At 44.6% G+C, this 19,482-nt stretch overlaps 1 protein-coding gene across 3 annotated transcripts in view; it reads right to left on the minus strand.

Moving 5' to 3' along the window:
- Positions 1-19,482, minus strand: part of SUFU (SUFU negative regulator of hedgehog signaling) — a 102,110-nt gene that overhangs the window by 14,160 nt on the left and 68,468 nt on the right. For all 3 annotated transcript variants that reach the window (XM_042789006.1, XM_042789002.1, XM_042788995.1), the window contains exons 9-10: positions 10,937-11,071; positions 9,314-9,452 (exon numbers count right to left, since the gene is read on the minus strand). In XM_042789006.1, coding sequence (XP_042644940.1) covers positions 9,314-9,452; positions 10,937-11,071 — 274 coding nt within the window. The remainder of the gene's footprint in view (positions 1-9,313; positions 9,453-10,936; positions 11,072-19,482) is intronic.

Consider the following 19,482-nt stretch of genomic DNA (forward strand, 5'->3'; position numbering starts at 1 on the left):
TGTGCAAACACTCCCGCCAGCCCAGCCTGACGAAGCTGGTTACAGGGTGTAGCTCAGCCTTTGTAATGGCTGTTTGCAGTATGAACAGGGAACGGCCTCTCCAGCCAGCTGCGGGTATCTGAAACATCTCCTTTGGTGCTGCACGGTCCTGCTCACACCGGGACCCCCCGACCCGAACCAGAGAGGCCTGGATACGTGCTATCCCATTGCTAGCAGATCTAGATTCCATTTTCTGTGTGTGTTTTCGGCTGTTAGTCATTCTGCAGTTGCTTGAAAGACGATGACTAGTCAAAAGATAAGTCCCTGTTTTCTATCACAGGTACCTACTGCACAACTGAGGTCCGGAGTTTGGGTTCTCACTGCTTCACTAACAGCTGCATGTGTCCAGACATGTTACAGAATACCAGGCTAGGCTGTCTTACTCAGGTGGATGTGTTCAGGGAACACAGGGGCTGTGTGCATGATGTCTCCCTCTCGTGGCAAGTCTCACCTGAGCTTGCTGAAACCTACTTCTTACCTACAGGGCTCACCTACGGGTCAACTGAAGGAGCTTGTGTGAAAGCTTTCAGTGTTGCAGGTTTCATACCTGCAGATAGTTGAGAAACCTGTATCGTGACTTGTTACAGGTACGCAGCTGTGAGTGTATGAAAACAAGCAAAATCTAAAAATGTTCACAAGGTCATGGGGCTTCAGACAAGTTCGGCTGACTTTGAAAGCAACTGGTGCTTAGTAAAACATTAAAGAATTTATAATCAGCTTATGGGTACCACCCCACAGTTAACACCCAATCTCTCACTATAGGATTCCACACTACAAGGGCTTGAAATTCTCAGCTCAGGAAAGGCTGGCTGGGGCCCGAGGTCACACGGATGTTGAAAGCCTGGCACAGCTGGCAAGCCTTTGATCAAGGAAGACCCTCAGAAGCTGAGCTAGGAATTGAGCTGCAGCTCTGTCCAATTTCAGGAAACTCGCTTTGTCCAAAGCAAGACACAAGCAATTGGCCCAGGGACAATTAAGCAGGGGTGCTTTTACTGATAATACCCAATTTTCTTGCCTACCTAGAAACAAACCAAACAATCCCACACTTTGCCCTAGTGCTTTGTTTGCATTAAACACTGCCACTTGATTTTCTAGAAGGTTTGTCAAAGAAAGGACACCATGTTTTATTAGTTCTGGACTTAGTACAGAGCTGGCTTGTATGGCTCAGCCAGAGAAGGTGGGGACACATTGCAATAAACCCCTACGTAAACCATATCAACCCTTCCAAGAAACTGTTCATCCACCCAGGTGCTATGCCTGGTACGGGTGGAGCAGTTGTACCCTAAGCCACAGTCATCTGTTACATCTGCAAACATCCAGCAACTTTTAGAGGAGCCCTTTGCCCTAAAAATGTTTCAGCTTAATTCCTGTTGACAGCACAGCAAAAAGTGAAGTTAAAGTGTGTCAGCATTTCCCACTGAAACGAAAAATTATCAGTAAAACCCCCTGATGCTTTGTGCCATGAGCATCGTCCAGCCCATCTTTTTGCTCTCCCTTAGCTTGGCCTTCTTTGCACTGCTTTGCTTTGACTGCAAGTGGTTCAGGGCAGAGGCCCTGTCACTGCATCTTTCTAAGTCACGCGCAGCCCTGACACTGTCTGAAGAGGCCACCTTGCTGCCTGAATCCACCACAGCTCTCATTACAGCCTCAAAGGTACCAGTATTGCAAGAAACACCTTTGATGGGAAATTCCACTGTTGCTCTTCCAGGAGATTCACAACCCTCCTTGTAAAGGAAAAACATCCACTCACAGATGCCTCAGGGACCCTATTGCTTCACACTATGATGTTACAATCCCAGAAGAGGAAGTATATGATGACACTGAAAGATTTTGACCTTGTGGAATCTCTCCATGACATTCCCAACTACAAGGCTGATCCCGGGGGCCTGGGCTCCTCAGAGCCCAGCCTGACAAGACCCATCTTGCAGACAGAGTTGGTTTGAGTGAACACATTAAGTTTGGCTGAGTTGGGGAGAAGGCTGACAAGGGATCCAAGACAACCGGCAATACCAATTATTTCAGAGTGAAAAAGCAAAGAAAGAACAGGCATTTCAGGGAATGCTCCAGGTGGGTGGAAGAAAACCTACACAAACTAGCCAAAATGTAGTTTGAGTAGGAAGGGAGGGGTATTAGGTGGCAGGATAGTCAGTTGGCTTAAGAAGGATGAAAGAACTTGACTCATCCAAAACTAGCCTGGACAAAGTACTAGAGAACACACTGCAGGGGAGCTGATACAGCGAGGATCATGATGACCTTTCTACATTAGGACATTTCTACCCCAGTGTGAATTTTTCCCAGTGTCTTGTTCAGTAGTGAGGAATACAAACACAAAGAGTTAATGTAGTTGAGGTTTTGGGGAGTGTCTGGGGAATATGATAAACTTACTGGAAAAGTGTTAGCTTAGATTTCCTAGACCTGCTCAAGAATTTGGGGGAAGCCAACCAAAAGATTCTGAAAAAGTTTTTCTTGGGGTAGATGCATAAAACTGCTTTGGAGAAGAGCAGGTTGTAGTTGTACACAACTTAAACCACTTTGTGGGTGTTGTCCTTAAACTCACTGTGCTAGGCATAACACAAAATCCCAAGCAAAAAATCAAACCCTATCTCTTGAAGAGAAGACTCAACCCATACCTGCCATTTACAAGCGAGCATCTCAAGCATCAGAGTAGCTTTTTCAAACATTGCTTTGAACCTCTGCTGCTGCCATTATGCCAATGTGCATAAATGATTTAACATGTGGTACAGCAGAGAGAAGAACCAGATGTGCTCATTTCCAGGGGAATGTCCTAACTCTACCGGAACAGAGTCATTCTCTTGTGCTCTCTGTCTCTGTGACTAATTCAGTGTTTTATATGATGTGGAACAACTCCAATTGGATGAGCTGAGGAAGAACCAAAATACCCTATAGTCGTGGTGCCCATAAAGTCAAGAAGTAGAAATAGGGGTTCAAATAAAAGAAAAGGAATAAAATATGAGGTTTTCATACCCTACATGAGTATTTTATCCCTCAAACATTGATTAGGGAAGGCAAAACTTCTAACAACTCCAGCTCCATTCTGTGAAACTTTTTTTCATTCTGTTTTTACTGACGAAAACCTTCTATTTCTGGTTTCATTCAACACAAAAGGATTTTTTTTTCAGCTTTTGGTCTCTTTAAGGCTTTTGTTTCAGCAAGAAAAACTGAAAATATTTAAAGACTGGGCTCAGTCTGATCTTCTTTCCCAGATTTTTCACTTACGTTGCCAAACCAGAAGAATGGATCATCCCCCATGACCCTACTCACAGCAATTGTGCCTTCCCACCCCCCTTCCACTGCCAGCATAGATAGCACATGTTGATAGCTCCTGAATGCTGGATGCTTCCCACAGCCTCCATGTACCTATCCTGCCTACAGGCATATTTAACATTTTTTATGAGGAGTTTGACCTTGCTGTTCTAAGCCTCAACTTATTTTTCCATGCTGGGTGCCTTAGTTTTGATTTTTTTAAAAGGTTTTTAGGGGAAAACAAGTCATGTTATCTCAGAGAGGTATTTTGGAAAAATTATTTTTTGACAGTACTAACAAATGCATATGATCATTTTGTTGCAAAGCACAAGAACTACCTCCTACAAGGAGGGCGATGAAAATTAACAAAAAATGCTCTGGAGGTCAGAGGAAAGTCTTTCTCCTGATCATGCAAATGCTTTGCTGAGTCAGAGGCCTCTGAAAGTCACTGTTTGTCCATAGCCTTTCAGAGAAAGGCAGAAAAATGCACTGAAGAGCCTTCCTTCACTGAGCATGTCGCAGCTCTGCCCCAAACACAGGGCAGAAGTAGTTAAGGAGAAGTTTTCCCTCAGATCATTCCTCTGAGCAGCAATGGATTGCTATGGCACCAGGCACATGAGGACTAAAGGCAGGGAAACTCTCCAGTGCTCTCAGCGTTTCTGCTGGAAGTCAGGCCGTGTGGAGGAGGAGGAGAAGGAATTTGCCAACTTGAATGAAGGGGAGGAGAGGAAAACAGAGACGGGCCAGGATGAGGGGAAGACAGACACAGAAAAACAGGATGGAAGGCAGATCAGAGGCCAAAGCTGGAGGCGACACAAAGGGCAGCAAGACTGGAGAAGAACTCCATTTCTAGAGCCTCAGCATCCACATGCTGTCTGATGGACATTGTGAACCCACTGGCACGGGAAGTGAGCAAAGAGCCATCTCCAGCAGCGGCTGGTGCCAGAGGATAATACCCCACCACTGCTGTGAGCTCCTCAGCTCACGCGGAGACACAGAGCTTGTGCTGAGAACTGGAGGGTGCCAACTGCAAATGAACCATAGCCTCCATCTGCCCAACAAGATTCATCCTAAAACTGAGTAAATTACCTGGAAAAAAACCCCTCTACATTCAGAGACCAGTGACATCGGGCATACAAAACTTTGGAAATGGCTGCACAGAGACTGTCTGCGCCATGCTAATTTGGCCCCAGCGTATGTCTGCCTCACAAAACAAATCTGTAATCACAGGCTCGCCTGCAGTTTTTCTCCCACAAGACCTCTGCCCTGCTCAGTCCTCAGGATGGTTCTGCTCACTGAATGCAGCATTAGTCATCATTTCTTTTCATTATCATTCAAGTTGCTTCCCCGTTCCCTCCTACTCTCTTCCCCTTTATTTAGTACACTCCATCCAAGTACTGCCAGCATGGATTACACTGGAAGTACCTAATCTTACTGTCCTTACCACTCTCACAACCTCTGATGTCCTCAGCCTCACATTTTTGCGAGGCAGGGAAGCACTCTTTTCCGTGCAGCAGTTGGGGGCAGGAGGCAAAGTCACAGAAAAAACCTGCAAGAGCAGAGAGCTGAATATGAATCTCTGACTCCCAGACTGATCCCCTACCCCAGAGAGATCCTTTCTCTCTCCTGACCTGCAAGAACAAATTTTAATCTCTTCCTGAAATTGTTTCTGGTGTTCATCTGTGGAGCTGGAATGCTTGGCAAGCACTGAATTAATCTTCACAGGATGACTGGAAGAAGGTTTTCCTGGACAGACATGGGAAAATGAGTGGAAAGAAAACTGAATCTGAACATCTACTTCTTGTGAGTGCCCATCTCAAGACTTACAAGTCCCTGTTTTCCAGCCCACTCAGTCCTACAGGGCACAGAAGTATCTGCAGAGGATTTCCTCCCAGCCTCCTCCTGCCGCTGGGAACATAGATCAGACCTCAGATCTTGAGCTGAGCATCCAGAAAATGAGGAACACAAACTCAGTTGCCACTTAAGCATTTTAGCTTAAGACTATGGAATAGCATCGAGAAAGAGCAGAGTAGTAGAGGCAGGAACAGGATCCAGTCCTCCAGGGCAACATTTAACAGGCTTCACCATAAGACTACTGTGATTTTTCTCCAATTACCTGCCTCATTCAATACACACCTTTTAATTTTGACAAACTAATTAAGTGGAAGTCCTATAAGCAAGAGTCTACTTTACTCCACACTCCTGATTCATCCCCCAAACATACTGCATCTTTGTGCACTGAATGAGGCAGGTAGCTTTGTAAAAAATATGTATTGCCCTTCAATTAGATATAGTAATGAAATACATATGCGTAACAGGGGCAAGGCTAAAGTGCAGAGTTATTTCTTAAATTCTGTGTGCTGGATTTTGCAGTTAGAAAACTCTTTAACTATACGTTTGTTTTTACTGCACTGTATTGGCTCGTATGTCAGAGTCTCCAGCAATATCTGATGCGTAACATGTAAGTTGTACATGATCAAAGACTTGAGTGTCATCTTCTTCCCTAGAACAATGACTGCCTAAAGCAGCAGGAGCAGAAATTATCTAAAGGTAGTGTTAAACAAACCTCCTTCTTCCCTCTGGGGAGAGCAAGCAGTCCAGGTGAGCAAAGTAGGAGGGGAGAAGTCTGCTTTGTGCTAGACAAGCAGAGAGCTCCACATAAAAGCAGAGGAGCTTTGCAGAAGCATGTCCTGACTCCCATCACTGGAGACTTAATGATGGTAATTCCCAAAGGATGATGCATGCTGACAGGCTTTGACACAAACTACCCCAGGATAATATTAATATGTATTAAAGGCTCAGGCAACTTTACTGGGATGGGCTTGATCAGTAACACATTTCAACAGAGCGTCTCTATCATCTCCCAGAACATAAGTAAGGGAGGGAGGGAGAACACACGCACAACCTCACCTTGCTTTGGGTAGGTTTTAGAGACAAACAAGGTTGATCTGTGATGAACTGCATGCTTGGCACAGCTCAGATGTTGGACCAAGAACCTTGGATGCTCCACCATGAATACGAATGTCACTGTGGGGCAGTTAATGTCAGTCTGTCTGCATGATCAGCACTCTTACCCCTCCAACATGGGGACAGACACCTCCTGCACAGCCTTTCTCTGTGCATCTGGAATATCTACCAGTTGGAAAGGAGAGAAGAGGTGCTAAGCAGGAGGTGTGGGGGCTCTGCTGCCACAGCATTGGGGGAAGGGGGAGTGGAAGAAAGAACGTGGAAGCCTTTGATCATGTGTAATGTTAATGCAAGTGTTACACATCAGAGACTTTGCCACGGTAACTAGCATATAAACAGGAGTCTAGTGTTAACAAGGGGAACTTCTTGAATATGTTTGTACATTTCTGAGTCAAAGCAATTTCCCTATTCAACAATATATGACACAGTGGAAGAAGTTCAGAAATAAACCAGCCCAACATGCTTAGACCTTTAATAGAATTTAGATTCTTAGAACTGATTAAATATTACTTAAAAAAAAAAATAATCCAAGTACTTGGGAAAGGTGCCAATTTGACAGCTCTGAAGAATTAAATAATCTAATCACCCCCAGAGAATGGGCAGCAGGAGGACAGGCTTCCCCTACTAACATGACTCGAACGTGACCTGGAAGGACTGTTGACAGAAATGGGGTGTACAATCTCCGTGATCTAATGACTCCTTGCTTTTTCTGCTGAGACTGCTAAACCGGCTCCCACCGAGTACCAGTTGCAGTGGTGATATGGACACCTGTCTGGTAGGAATGGTGCTGGGACTTGCCAAACTCCTGTCATCTGCTATCGCTCCACTGGAGCCCGGCGACTCTCAGCTCATTGCTCAGCCCGGGCAGCAGGGCCTGATAGACTGTGCAGCAGCTCTCCGGCCTGTCCCACCTTGGACACACTCCACTCCAGCCCACGAGATGTAAACAGGAGGTACTGTGTTTAGTCTGCAGGTTTGGGCTTTCGCTGTACCAAAGCTCAGGCTCAAGAGAAGTCACTCTCTGCCTGCTGCAGAGTTGAGGCCAGGATTTTTCAGGCTCTCATTCCTCCCCTAAGATAGGGAAAAAGTCCGCAGGAGAAGATGCCTGCCATCTCTCTTCCTCTCCATGGTCCCCCCGTTTACTTGTCTTTGCAACAAGCCCCACTTCATTGCAGTGATCTGCTTTTCAGCCGCCAACGCTCCTTGGAGCTCATTGCTGTGCCTGGGGTCCCAAGTGAGGGAGGAGGAAAATCCTCTCTGGGCCTTGCTGTGAAAGCTCTGTGGGGCTTGCCAACTTGGACAGCCCAGGCTGCAAGGGACTAAACTAAACACAGCTCGCCTCCTTGGAAATTTTATACACCACAATTTCTTTTACTTCTGAAGTAAAGCCACATGAACCTCCCTCCTCCGCTCCCAACGCCACAAGGGACTGCTGAGCACAGATCAAGCCTCCCATTGCATATTAAGCCAAGAGCCTCAGACACTCCCACATGTATCTCACGAAACCCGGTGCTCCTCCTCTTGTCCCAGGCTGCTTTTAGCCTCCCTTCCTCCCCTCCTTCATTCTTGTTACAGGATGTGGCAGGAGCTAGCAGCAGAGCTGGTCATGTCAGACAAGATCCAATAAGTTGACCTTGTGTAGAAGACAGCAAGGGAACTTGCTTCTCCCTACCCTCAGAAGCCAGCAGTAGTCCACCTTTCCCTCCATCTACTCCAAAAAACTTCCATAATTTTCAACACCAAAGTAACAGGCATAGAAGCAACCAGGTCTATAAGGGTTAATATTAGTTGCATGTCTGAATGGTGACCTAATTATTGCCATTCTTCACTGTTTAGAGGTTAACTGGCTACTCTACACATCAATACATTTGGAGATGTGATGTAAATGCAAACAAACACTCTTATGTTTGGAGTTAACACAGTCACAAGATCCTGTGTATCATGTGTTGGCAAGCATAGGAACCAACAGCAAATGACCCACCCTTAAACCTGACCCTTTGCTGTTAATCATTACAGGAGTGTTGCACTTTCCAGTCAGTACAATCAAAGCACGCAAGCTCTTTGAAAATCCCTACACACAAGATGATTCTAGCCAAGATCAGCTCCTTTACAAGTCGTACAGATTTCAAGGTATGATGTCCTCCAGACATATGAACACAGGCAGTGGAATGCCTTGAAAACAAGTCACTGGAAGGTTAACTGCAACACTGCAATGCTGAAACAAACCCCTGCCTTCAAAACAGAGGGAAGTCAGAAACACCACTGTAACAGTGAAGGCAGAGAGGTACTGCGTGCATATAGTCCCTCAGAGTTGGGCTCTTCTGCATAAACACATTCCCCAAAGCTTTTTTATTTTTGCAATGTATTTATAACCGTGAAGAAATTCAAGGTTAGAATAGCGCTACACAATCACATCATTAGTGTATCACTGCTCCACAGGGCTGACCTTCAACACCAAGCAGATGGGGAGTTTCCAAGGAAAATCTGTGATACAGAAAAAATCTGGGTGCAGAAAATGTGTGGGTGCTTCAAGCAACCACGAGCTTTTGTCAAAGTATCAATAGGAAAGAGCTAAAACTGAAAGAAGCAGTGCTCTCTGTGTTGCTCTCCCGCTAGGGATGATGTAAAACTGAGATCTTGGCTCTGCAGGATCACAGTCCCACAGCTTTCTAGCTCTTCCGCCCTGGCTCCATTCTTGTTTAGGTCATTCCACTCTGCCTCCCCAAATTCCTTTCTGGAAGAAATCAAGAGCAAATGCAGCATGTAAAGTGTTCGCTGCCTCCAGGAAATGGACACTACTGTATTCACAGATGATTTCTGAACTTTCCAGCCACTGCTTATCAGTCTGAGTTCCATTAATATAAATAATAGTTCACTATTATTTTTTGAGCCCATAATTACTGAAAATATTACGCAAGAGCTACGAGAGATGTTGCAGCAGAAAATACAGGCTTGTTGTGCTTTTAAAACACATAAGCCTTCAACAGAATCATTTTTAGGACATAGTAAAGGAGGAAGGGGGAGAAAAAGGAAGAAGGCTTACTTGTAACCAGGGTCCATGTGCTGCATAGGGGTGCTCTTCTGTAGCAAATGCTCCTTCTACTCCTGTTGATACAAATGTGATTGCTGTATCCCCTGTAATACTTTTATATGTAAAGTGCCGTCCGTGTAAGAGCCTTCCCCTGGAGAATAAAACGTATGTGTGTGAGTTGAGAGGGTGTGAGCATCATTCAACAGAATAATGAAGATACATCTCTCTAGCTTCTGCCATCAGCATGGGAAATCATTTTGATTAGCAACTATTAATTTTTCAGGAATATATGAATGATTTGCTCCACAGAACAGATCACAAGCCTCCTTCTGAGGCAGGGAGTTTCTCCTTACTTCCTCTCTTAATCTCAGGGCCTTGTTACAGAACTAGAATACATCTAAATCCCACTGCATGCCTATTGCCAGGATGAGGTGCTGATGTGTGTAAGGGCAGGGGACTTCCAGTTTTTCAGTGAGATGAAAACTGCAGAAGAGAATCCAGATTCCACATCACGTGGGAAAGTGAAGATGCATTTCTAAGCAAGCTTATAGGTAGGGCCAAACTTACCTACTGTGACAATACCCAGTAATTCATTGTCCTGGTACTTGACAAATGTAACCTGTATTACTTAAGCAAATGCCTAGAAAATATACATACGTGACCACCTACGGTATCACTTCCCTTTTTTTCATTCAGTGCTTTCCACAGGGAAAATCACGGCTCTGGTATTTAGGCTCAGAGCACGTGTAACATGGCTTCCAACGTGCAAGAGGGAAAACTTCAGGTAAGATACAGAGTGTCTGACAGAGTCACAGTTGCTTGATGAATTACTGCTGGTCAACTGAGCTGTGGTAACTGATCAGGACAGACTGTTCACATATTTGTGATGTAAAACAAAATATGTTCATGTTAACTATCCCATTGGTTTCTCAACAGGCACAGGCAAGTGTGCACCTGCTGCTGATAACTCCGATACTACAGACATGTAATTCATTAAGCTAAAGTAACTCAATCACCTGCAATCATTTGTCTCTACTCTGTAGTTCATCTTTATGTTAAGGACTACATTTGTCACAGGTATTTTTAAAAATAGTGCTGACTGAAATTGTGGAAACCTAGAAAAGTCACTCACAGTGGCGTGCACAGCCTGAACCTTCAAAAGACAGTGTGCAGAGTATGCATGCAATATTTTGTTCCTTCAAACATGCAAGTGACATAATTTGTCTAAAAACCACACTGGCATGCATAAATTGACTACAAACAGGCTTTGCACAACCACTTGTGTCTGAGTCCATAAGTCAGAATTAACAACGTCAGAGTTTTCTTTGACAGAATATAGTAAGACATCTCTTCTTTATCACAGAGTTGCCAGCATGAGACTAATAAAAAAATCCCTATACTAACCCTGTCCTATTTCAGAACTCAAAATACACTGGAGGATATAAAAAGAATGAGAAACAATCTTACCACGATGAACAAACATGCAAGGAATCATCTGTTTCTAATGTGTTTTGGCAAAATATCTCAGCTCTAGCCTTTAAAGACCCATTGCATGCATGTCTGTATGGTGAAACAATGCCACAAGGCAAAAGCAGCATGTTAGCACAAGCTGAGGAGGAGGACAGCTTCACTCACCTTAGACAGAGGGGAATGAGTGCTCCGGACTCCTGGTTAAATTTCAGGTGTACGCTCTCCAGCTGTCTTGTGCGAATTAGCTCATGTGGAATGATAGCTGCTGAGCTCTCGCTTTCTAAACTGTCCTTACGGCTTCTAAAAGAGAAGACAAAATGCACATTTCAGGATCCCAGTGATGTGTGCTATTTCTGCTGTGTTTCAGAGTGATTGTGCGAATGTTGAAGGACACAGGAGCAAACTGTTACGAAGACACATTTGAGTTTTCATCACCCCTACAAAAGACACAGCCCTCCTCAGACTCCCAGTCCCACCATGCAGCTCTTCACCTTGATTTGTCAGCCTAGGATCCAAATTGGTGCACACACATCCCTTCCCAGCATACAAGAAATAAAAATTCTGGAAAGAACTGGAGCAAAACTACACTCTTCGAAACCCCAAACCACTATAAAATGGCTTCGAAGAATTACCAGGTGTGCCCTCCCTCCTGCTTTTGCCTTATCTTCAGGATTTTTTAGGCTGTGCCCTGCAGGAAAGAGTTGTCCAGTCCCTTGTGCCCTTGCTTGAATATATCTGAGGTCTGAGGTATCCCTAGAATTGCCTCCAAATCATCTCTTTCCACAGTTCAACCAAAAGGTTTTGAGAACCTTCTGCTTCCACCACTATTGAGTGCAACAGCCAAAAGATGGACTCTAAATGTGACTAGTAGGACACTTACGGATTATTTTCCGTCGTAAATGGGGCTGCTTTAAGACAATGCAGCTTTGCTTTCTTATTCATTCATTTCTGCAAGACCAGCATATTGTGAAGCTACGACTAAAGGTTATGTTGTTACATGATTATGAGCTTTGGCAGACAGAATCCTCTAGATAATCAAACCGGTATATCTCAAAATACTTGACCATAAACACTTTATATGTTCAAAGAACATCAGCGTGATCCCTTAGTTGATAGTCCAGAACAAAGAATGAAGGACTGGGGGGTTACGATTTTTGTGGATGACATGGACTGATGTGATGTATCTGATATGTGATTTATGTTCTTGTCACCTGGCATTCCACATGAATGTAACAGAGGTAAGACATTGTTAAGATCATTTCTATAGTACAGAATGATCGGAGGAGGGGGACAGGGAAAGCAGAAGGGAACTGAGAGATGCCACAATCACAGTGCGGTTCCATTGTGCCAGACAGACCAAAAGCCAAACAAGGCTGTCAGGCTGTGGCTCCATTTGGGAACACTGTTACAAGCCTGCATCCCTCCTCCAACCAAGTGGAGCCACTTTTAATGTACATCTGGAAATGATTGCAAAGAAACAGCTTGACCCTCACGAGCTGACTTAGATCACACATCTACTCGATTTTACATTTGGGTGCTGTCCCAAAAATACTCCCATCCACCGCACACATAGTAATACAGTTCAGTGTGGCTTCCAAAGCAGATCAGCCTATTGCTTCTGCCAGGTCACCTAGTCCCAGGTGAGCCTTCAGCCAGGCTGCTGAGCTGCCCACTCTGAAATGAGGACACAAGCTAAACTCCAACAATCTCACAGCACCTTCCCGCAAATACCCTGCATGGCCAGGTCAGAGACATGCAGGGAAAAAAACCACCAGAACAGCGCAGCTCCCTACAAGATAAAAACTGTAAAACTCGTCCCATGTTCTGCCTATGGGCCCAGCAAGGACACAGAAGGTCAGGATACTGCTTATGCACAGGGTGGGCTGATGCACTGACAGTCAGCAGAGTGGCAGTCTGGTGGGTTAACCTGAAGCAAAGACACAACATGCTTTGTAGTCTATAGGTGGCACTTAAAGCTGTGTTTAATCTACTTCAGCAAACATTTTACAGCTCTTTGTAGGTGGGGTCTTCAAAGAGGGGAATGGGCCAGCATTTTGCAGGCTGATTACCTGAGAAGTGCAGTTACAGTTGATTAATGATCAGTTGACCTTAAGCTAAGCTTTGCCTCAACTTCCTTATCAGATCTTATATACACAGTGAGCTGTGGGAAAGTCAGCCTGTGGTCTACCGCTTCCAATCATTCATTTATCAATCCTTAGCAAAAGGGTCAGCCATTAGCAACACATGATTTTCAAGCAGGCCATAAGCTTGCACTTAAATGCAGTTCCAGAGTTGATGCACCCTGGAGCAGATCAGTTTTACAGCAATGTTATTGCTACAGACAAGAGACTGTGCCCTTCTCACCTGGACTGCCTAAGCGTGCCCAGCATGTCCCATAACACAGCCTCCCAGGCAACCGCTGCTGTAGGTTTGTGCTTCGGGATGACAGACAGACGCAGGACAATTCCCCGTACTCCTGGGATCCAACCCCCACCCCGAGGTGAAGGTGGGTTTTCAGGTTTCCACCATGCTAGCCAGTACAACAGCTAGCACAATGGGGCCACCATCCAGAGAGGAAACAGCCTCCGGTTTTTAATGCAATAATAGGAATGACGACAATATTCTGGAGTCAAGGGGCAAAGCTTTCTAAGTCTTATTAAAAACAGCAAATGCTGTTTGTCATTACACGCTCAAGAGAAGATGTTGACTAATGTGTAACTATCAAACGGAACTGTCATGACTTTAAGGCTGTCAATAATTATGACTTCACATTAATAAGTAACCAGCCCTTCTGTCAAAAAGGTGAAGGAGTGAAGCAAAATGGTAGTTATTACTTTGAATGACATGAAATTATTAATCCTTTCCACAAAACTTTTCCAAAATAGTCACAGTCTCTGTGTTTCTTGTTTCAATTTAGTGGAGCTCACACAATTTTGGCTATTTAAAGTTAAGGGTGAAACTCCAATAGCAGAAATCAAGCAACCTTCTAAGTTATACCTTTCTAAACAAGAGTTGTGTGTTGTGGACTGTGTATAACACATCAAGAGGCCACAATGCCAAGAGACCACTTGCAGAATCTGGAACATGTTGCATGACACAGGGAGTTGGCAAGACCCATTAAAATTCCCTGTTTGGGAATGGAAATCCTGGTACTGCCCCTTCCAAACGGTGATGGCCCAGACAAAGGGTCGGCAGGACTTCTTGGTTGTTGTTAATAAAAATTTCACATCATAACACTTCCATCCATAGATTGTAGTTTTCAGCCTCATCAGAAAATGTAGAAAAAGTTTGCTTTCTAACACTAACATCCCTGGTTTTACGACTGTCAGTTACCCGTAAGCCTTTGCTTCCTCCACCCCATCACCAAATAAATCAGCAGCAAACGCCAGTGGAGTTTTACTTGTTATGACTAAGATCTAGCTGACTATCACGTAAAATGTTGCAAACTTTGTCTATTCCAGATTTAATACTTCATCCAACCCACACAAAAAAATTTCATGTTTCTTGGTGTCCAGAAAAAACAAGTCTGCAAAAGCCAGGGCTGCTGCATTAGGAAAGGCAGTAGATTTAAATGGAAGCAGCATGCCGGAAATGCCCCAGTTTAAGAACTGCACATCTCGTGTTTTGTGAAATTGGAGGGGAGTTGGAGGAGATTAAAGCACATTTCCCTCTGATTGGGAGCTTGTGGGAGGTGTAAACGTGGGCAGTTGTCAGATTAATTCTTTAGATGATTACATTCTTTTTGTTTCTTTAAAGCTGTTTGTAGTTGGGTTTGATGTCTCTCGTTCTGGGCAAGTGTATTGCTGCAGTTACCAAGGTGACTTTAGCTGACTTTCAACTATTTTTTCCAGCTTCAGTTTCTACCAGTAGTCTGCTTCTGGGTGGAGGAGAGAGGGAGGAAATTATATTTGTTGGGTTTTTTTAATTTTTAAATCTTGTGAGTGCTGCTTAACAGTCCATGAACTTAATCAAAGCCTTTTTTTTTTTTTTTTTTTTTTTTTGAGAGAGAGAGAGAGATTGATGGGCGGTCAAACCATTGTAAAGGTGTCCAATGTGGCCTGCAGCTTCCCCAGACCTCTGTCAACAAGGAGAAAGGGCCTGAGGAGACTACATGTCCCAGCGTGCTGTATTCCTCCTCAATGTGAGCAGCCACACGCTGGAACCTGTAGCCTCCCAGGGGCCCTCTCTTTGTATTAAAGATGAGGGTGGCTGCAACCTGATTAATTTGATGCCAATTAGCAGCAGCCTGTGGGGATCCTGGAAAATGGCCAATGCAATCACTGGGTTGCACAAAGTTTGGATGTCCCCTCCTTATAAGTCATGTTTATAGCAACCTTTTCTCAAGCAACCCCACTGGCTGTTATTTTATGGGATTCAAGAATAACCAGGTTGATCGGATTAAGAAAGGTTTATTTATTCTTGCATTTGCATTTTGCTTTATGATCAGAGTGCGTGATCTCATGGATCTGTCACAGAAGGAGGTCTCAGTTCCCCTCCAAGCTCTGTTGCTGACATGGAGGATAATTTTGCTGCATTTCCAAGTTACCCTCCCAGGTATGGAAATCACAGAGGACACGCTGTTGGAAGCTGGCCACAGCAGGGGCTCCTTGTAGGAGTGGGTGCCTGCTGCATCACTAACCTGAGTTAGAGTCACTGTTCCTTGCTGCCTCAGTACAACAGCCAGCACTGTGAGTTAGCAAATGCAAACCATTAGTACAAGCTTACACAGCTGGGAGACAAAGGCTGAACCACTTTTTAAAACTTTTTTTATTTTTTTCCTCCTTTCTTCTCTTCCCAACTGTGGCTATTTCAAACCTCCTCACTCCCTAATGAAGATATGGTCAAAGATCACTTAAGTGCCAGCAATCGTCCAGTGTCTTTCCCACAGGTTCCCCTGAAGGGCAAATCAGCAGTTGTGGGAAAGAGCCGTAAGCATCTTGGCACACAGAGTTACCTCACACGTCACAGACACAGAGGCAAGTGCAGAAACAGGGAGGACACGGTTACACAGCTCCTGCTGTGGTCACACTGAGACAAGGCCAGCTCAAGTGCTCAGACCTGGGTGCTCATCATCCTGGTTAAACCGGACGGTGAAGATGTTCTGTGCGCATTTCCTGGCACAGAAGGGCTCCAAGGACAATGCCAGTAGCAACAATCTTCTTGCCACTCACATATCCCTTTGGAAAGCTGCATAATAACTACTGTCAGTGTTTGCAGGGGTCAGGCTGTTCCAGACCTGCAGCTGAACTGGGATTGGGAGATTTAGGCTGTGCCACTGGCACCCTGCAGACTCATGGGCAAAGTCAAACAACTCTTCTTTGCTTCAGGTTCCTCGTCTGTAAAACTGAGGCATTTTTTCCACATAGGGGTGTTGCAAGGATTAAGTCAATGTTTGTAAAGCACTTTCGGATTCTTAGATGGGGAAAGCTATGCAGTAGTGCAAATTATTAGCATGGTGACTGCTCTGCACTTCTACTGACACTGGTTTTCCAGACATTTGCTTTTCTCGTTCACAGGCTTGTCACCCAGCACTCAGCCTCATGCTGAGAGACACTCCCTAAAGTATATTGCCTCCCCCCATTCAGCATTCCTTACTCAAGCAAGACACCACTGAATGGCGTCTCGATGAGAGAGCATGCCTAAATAAGCAGGACTGGATTGGAAACTTGCTGCTTAGTGGTTGCAGAATCAAAAAGTCTAGCCAGAACTAGACAGTTTCAGAGAATGCTGAAATGCTCCCCTTTATGTAAAAGCTTGCCTCCAAGAACTGAAGACAGGAAATCAGCTACACAGACAACAGCTCCCCTCTGCCCAAGTAAAGCTGCAATCAAAACCCAATGCAACTGGGAGAAGCAAAGTGCAGACTCGACTCGAAGCAAATCCTACATCTTGATATTACTGTCAGAGCTTCCTCAGGAAAGTCTGCTCAGATGGAGCTTGTTAATGGGCATTAACCCAATGCTACTCACTGAAAGGAGAAATCAGCATGCCCTATTTACCCAGCCAGAGGAACTACACGAGCAGTGGACTCCAATCCTGCAAGTGGTGCCACTGTTACTCATGTGCTCTAAACCAGGCACACTGTGTGTCACTCAGGTTATCCTGGGAGGAATTCTGGAGTGACACAACTCCTCCCTCTTCCCACAAGGGAAGGGCAATGACCCGAGATGTTCAGGGTACACCGGGTCACAGCCAGGACTTCCCTGCCAGCCCCACCTGCCAGAGGGTTGTTCCCTGCTCTGTTTGCCAGGGACCTGCCTTCATTTCCCTGCACAGCTGGAAACTGTTCAGGGATGGATGGAATTAGCACATGGACATGGTGCTGCCATATGTTCAGGTTTCCCTAGACTCAACCTGTCTTTCTGACTGGGAATTGAATGCAGATGGGATTCAAGGTCTCTGGAGCATCCATTGTGGGTCCCTGGACAAATGGTCACACTGCATGAGGGGACCAGCACACACACAGTTATCTGGGAAATCTGAGGCAGAAATATGGGAATCAGGCATGTCGAACCACACTGCTTTATCCTTCTTGAGAAGAGGGAGAGCAACAAACAGTAGAGAGACATTGGAAAAGCCTTGTGTTTTGTCAAAATAACACAGCCTTGGGAGACCTTTTTCCATCACTCAAGCCTCACCTTCAGACACTGGGGATGCGCATGGGCATTACTTGAATCCTGGCATAATGAAATGTAGCAATTACTGATAATTTTAGCCTCAACATGTGCAGTAGTGCAGTGTGCTAGCTCTAGGTTTCTACTCTATGCCTCTGCTGACAGGAGCAGTAGAACGGTCTGAGTCAGCCAAGGGGCAGAAAAACATCACTTTCAGCAACACTGCGTGATCAAGGGGACCACTGAGGGGTGGAAAAGGTCAAGAATTCTCCTATCTCAACCCTGTCTCTCACTGTAACTGTGGCAAATTAACTCCTCTGTCCTCATCTGTAAAGTGGAGATACTACTCACCTACCTCACAGGAGAGGACAGAGCTAACTGCCAGGGACAATTAAAGACTTGGCCCCAGGACTTGCTACATCAAGAAATTAAATAGCGATTGAAGCAAGACTCCACAGGTGTCACTGAACTTTGACATCTGGAGCTTCCAGTCCACTGAGGTCTTAGCAGCAGTGTTTAGACTGACATCTAAACATTCCCTACGGGTAACAGCTTGCCATATCCAACAAGAGCGAATCTGCACGGTTCAGGAGACTGGAAGCCTTGCCTTTCTTGTCTGCCTGAGTAGCACCTACTAAGCTGATGGGTCCTAAGAAATAAATAATGCGCCACTGTAAAGTACATTTGCATTCATACATGCCTCATTCTTCCAAGCAGTAATCAAGAGTATTATGTTACCTATGGTTGAAATGATTAGTTATGTTTCCAAAGATTAATTTACATGTTCTTTTGTTTAATGCATACGAACTGATTTAATGGCTGCTTATGAACTGAGCTAAGAGTCATTTTGAGAAACAGATGTCCGATGCAGTTTTAAGCATTAAGAGTGCTTTTATTCATATCCTTAGGAGAAAAAGGGCTACACAGTCTACAGTAATAACACTAATGAATCAAAGTACTACAGCTGCCCAACAGGGTTTTGACAGAAACCAGCTTTTTCTCAAAGGAACTTTTTTTTTTTAGGACTCTGGGACAGTGAACAACTGGTAATATGCATGCTTAACATGTAAGTATGTGCTTTGCTGGAGCCAGAACACTGAATCAAGCCCTATCTGCAACCAAACAATGTGAGGCTTTTGCATAAGCGCTGAAAACCGTAACTACACAAAGACAGGAAAATCTGTATGGAATCTGGATCTTCCACATTTTATACAAATAAATATTTGAAAGCTTGAGTGTTTCTGATTCTACTTTGTGGTGCTGAATGCAGAACAGGTTGTCTGCTTTAAATCCTGATAGATTATTGTGTGTGGGTGGTAGGGTTAGGATAAAAGAAAGGGAAGAAAGCTACCAGGAAAGCAGTTGGTGGCTTCAAATCTATCATAAATAAACAGCACATTCCTCTTCTGCACGAAGTCATTAGAGTCTGTGTCAGACTTTAACATCCTAATGTCAGTTGGGTGCAAATTTGATGGCCTGGGGTTCTGTAGTGCTCCCTATGGAAAGTAGGTTTGGAACAATTTGCCATGCCCCAACAGAGCATTTCTGTCAAGTTCCCAAGGAGCCTCTAATGCACCAGTTATTCACAGGACCCTTGCAACGAACCACGAGTTTGGTATTTTATGGTCTGGTGTGTACAGTGCAGGATATGATTACACACAAGCCTGCTTCCCATCAGCCAGCACCTCGTAATCGTTAACATATTTATCCTTGTGGTGCCTCAAGAAGATGACATTGTTATTAGTCCCATTTTATAGATTCAGAACTGAAGCTCAATAGCTAAATGACTTGCCTTTGATTACACGAGATTTACAGTGAAGGACAGAACCGAGTCCCAGCCCTACCAGGCCCAAGCAAGGATTGCACCAGAAGGACTAGATCTATGTGCAGAGCTGTCCTTTATCTCAGGTGCTTATAAGATTTAGGAAATTACTGTATCTGCACTGGATTTTGTGCCTTTCGTGTCTCAGTCTTTGCCACTGCAGGTACCTGTAGGGAACTTGGATACAGATATATTACTAAATACAAAAGATGAACTCCTAAGTTACATCCCTCTGCAGCAGCTGAAGACCACAGTCTCCAGATCATGCTCATGTA

The sequence above is a fragment of the Tyto alba genome, unplaced genomic scaffold (genome assembly GCF_018691265.1).
Source record: "Tyto alba isolate M040663 unplaced genomic scaffold, T.alba_DEE_v4.0 Super-Scaffold_1, whole genome shotgun sequence".
Classification (NCBI taxonomy): Eukaryota; Metazoa; Chordata; class Aves; order Strigiformes; family Tytonidae; genus Tyto; species Tyto alba.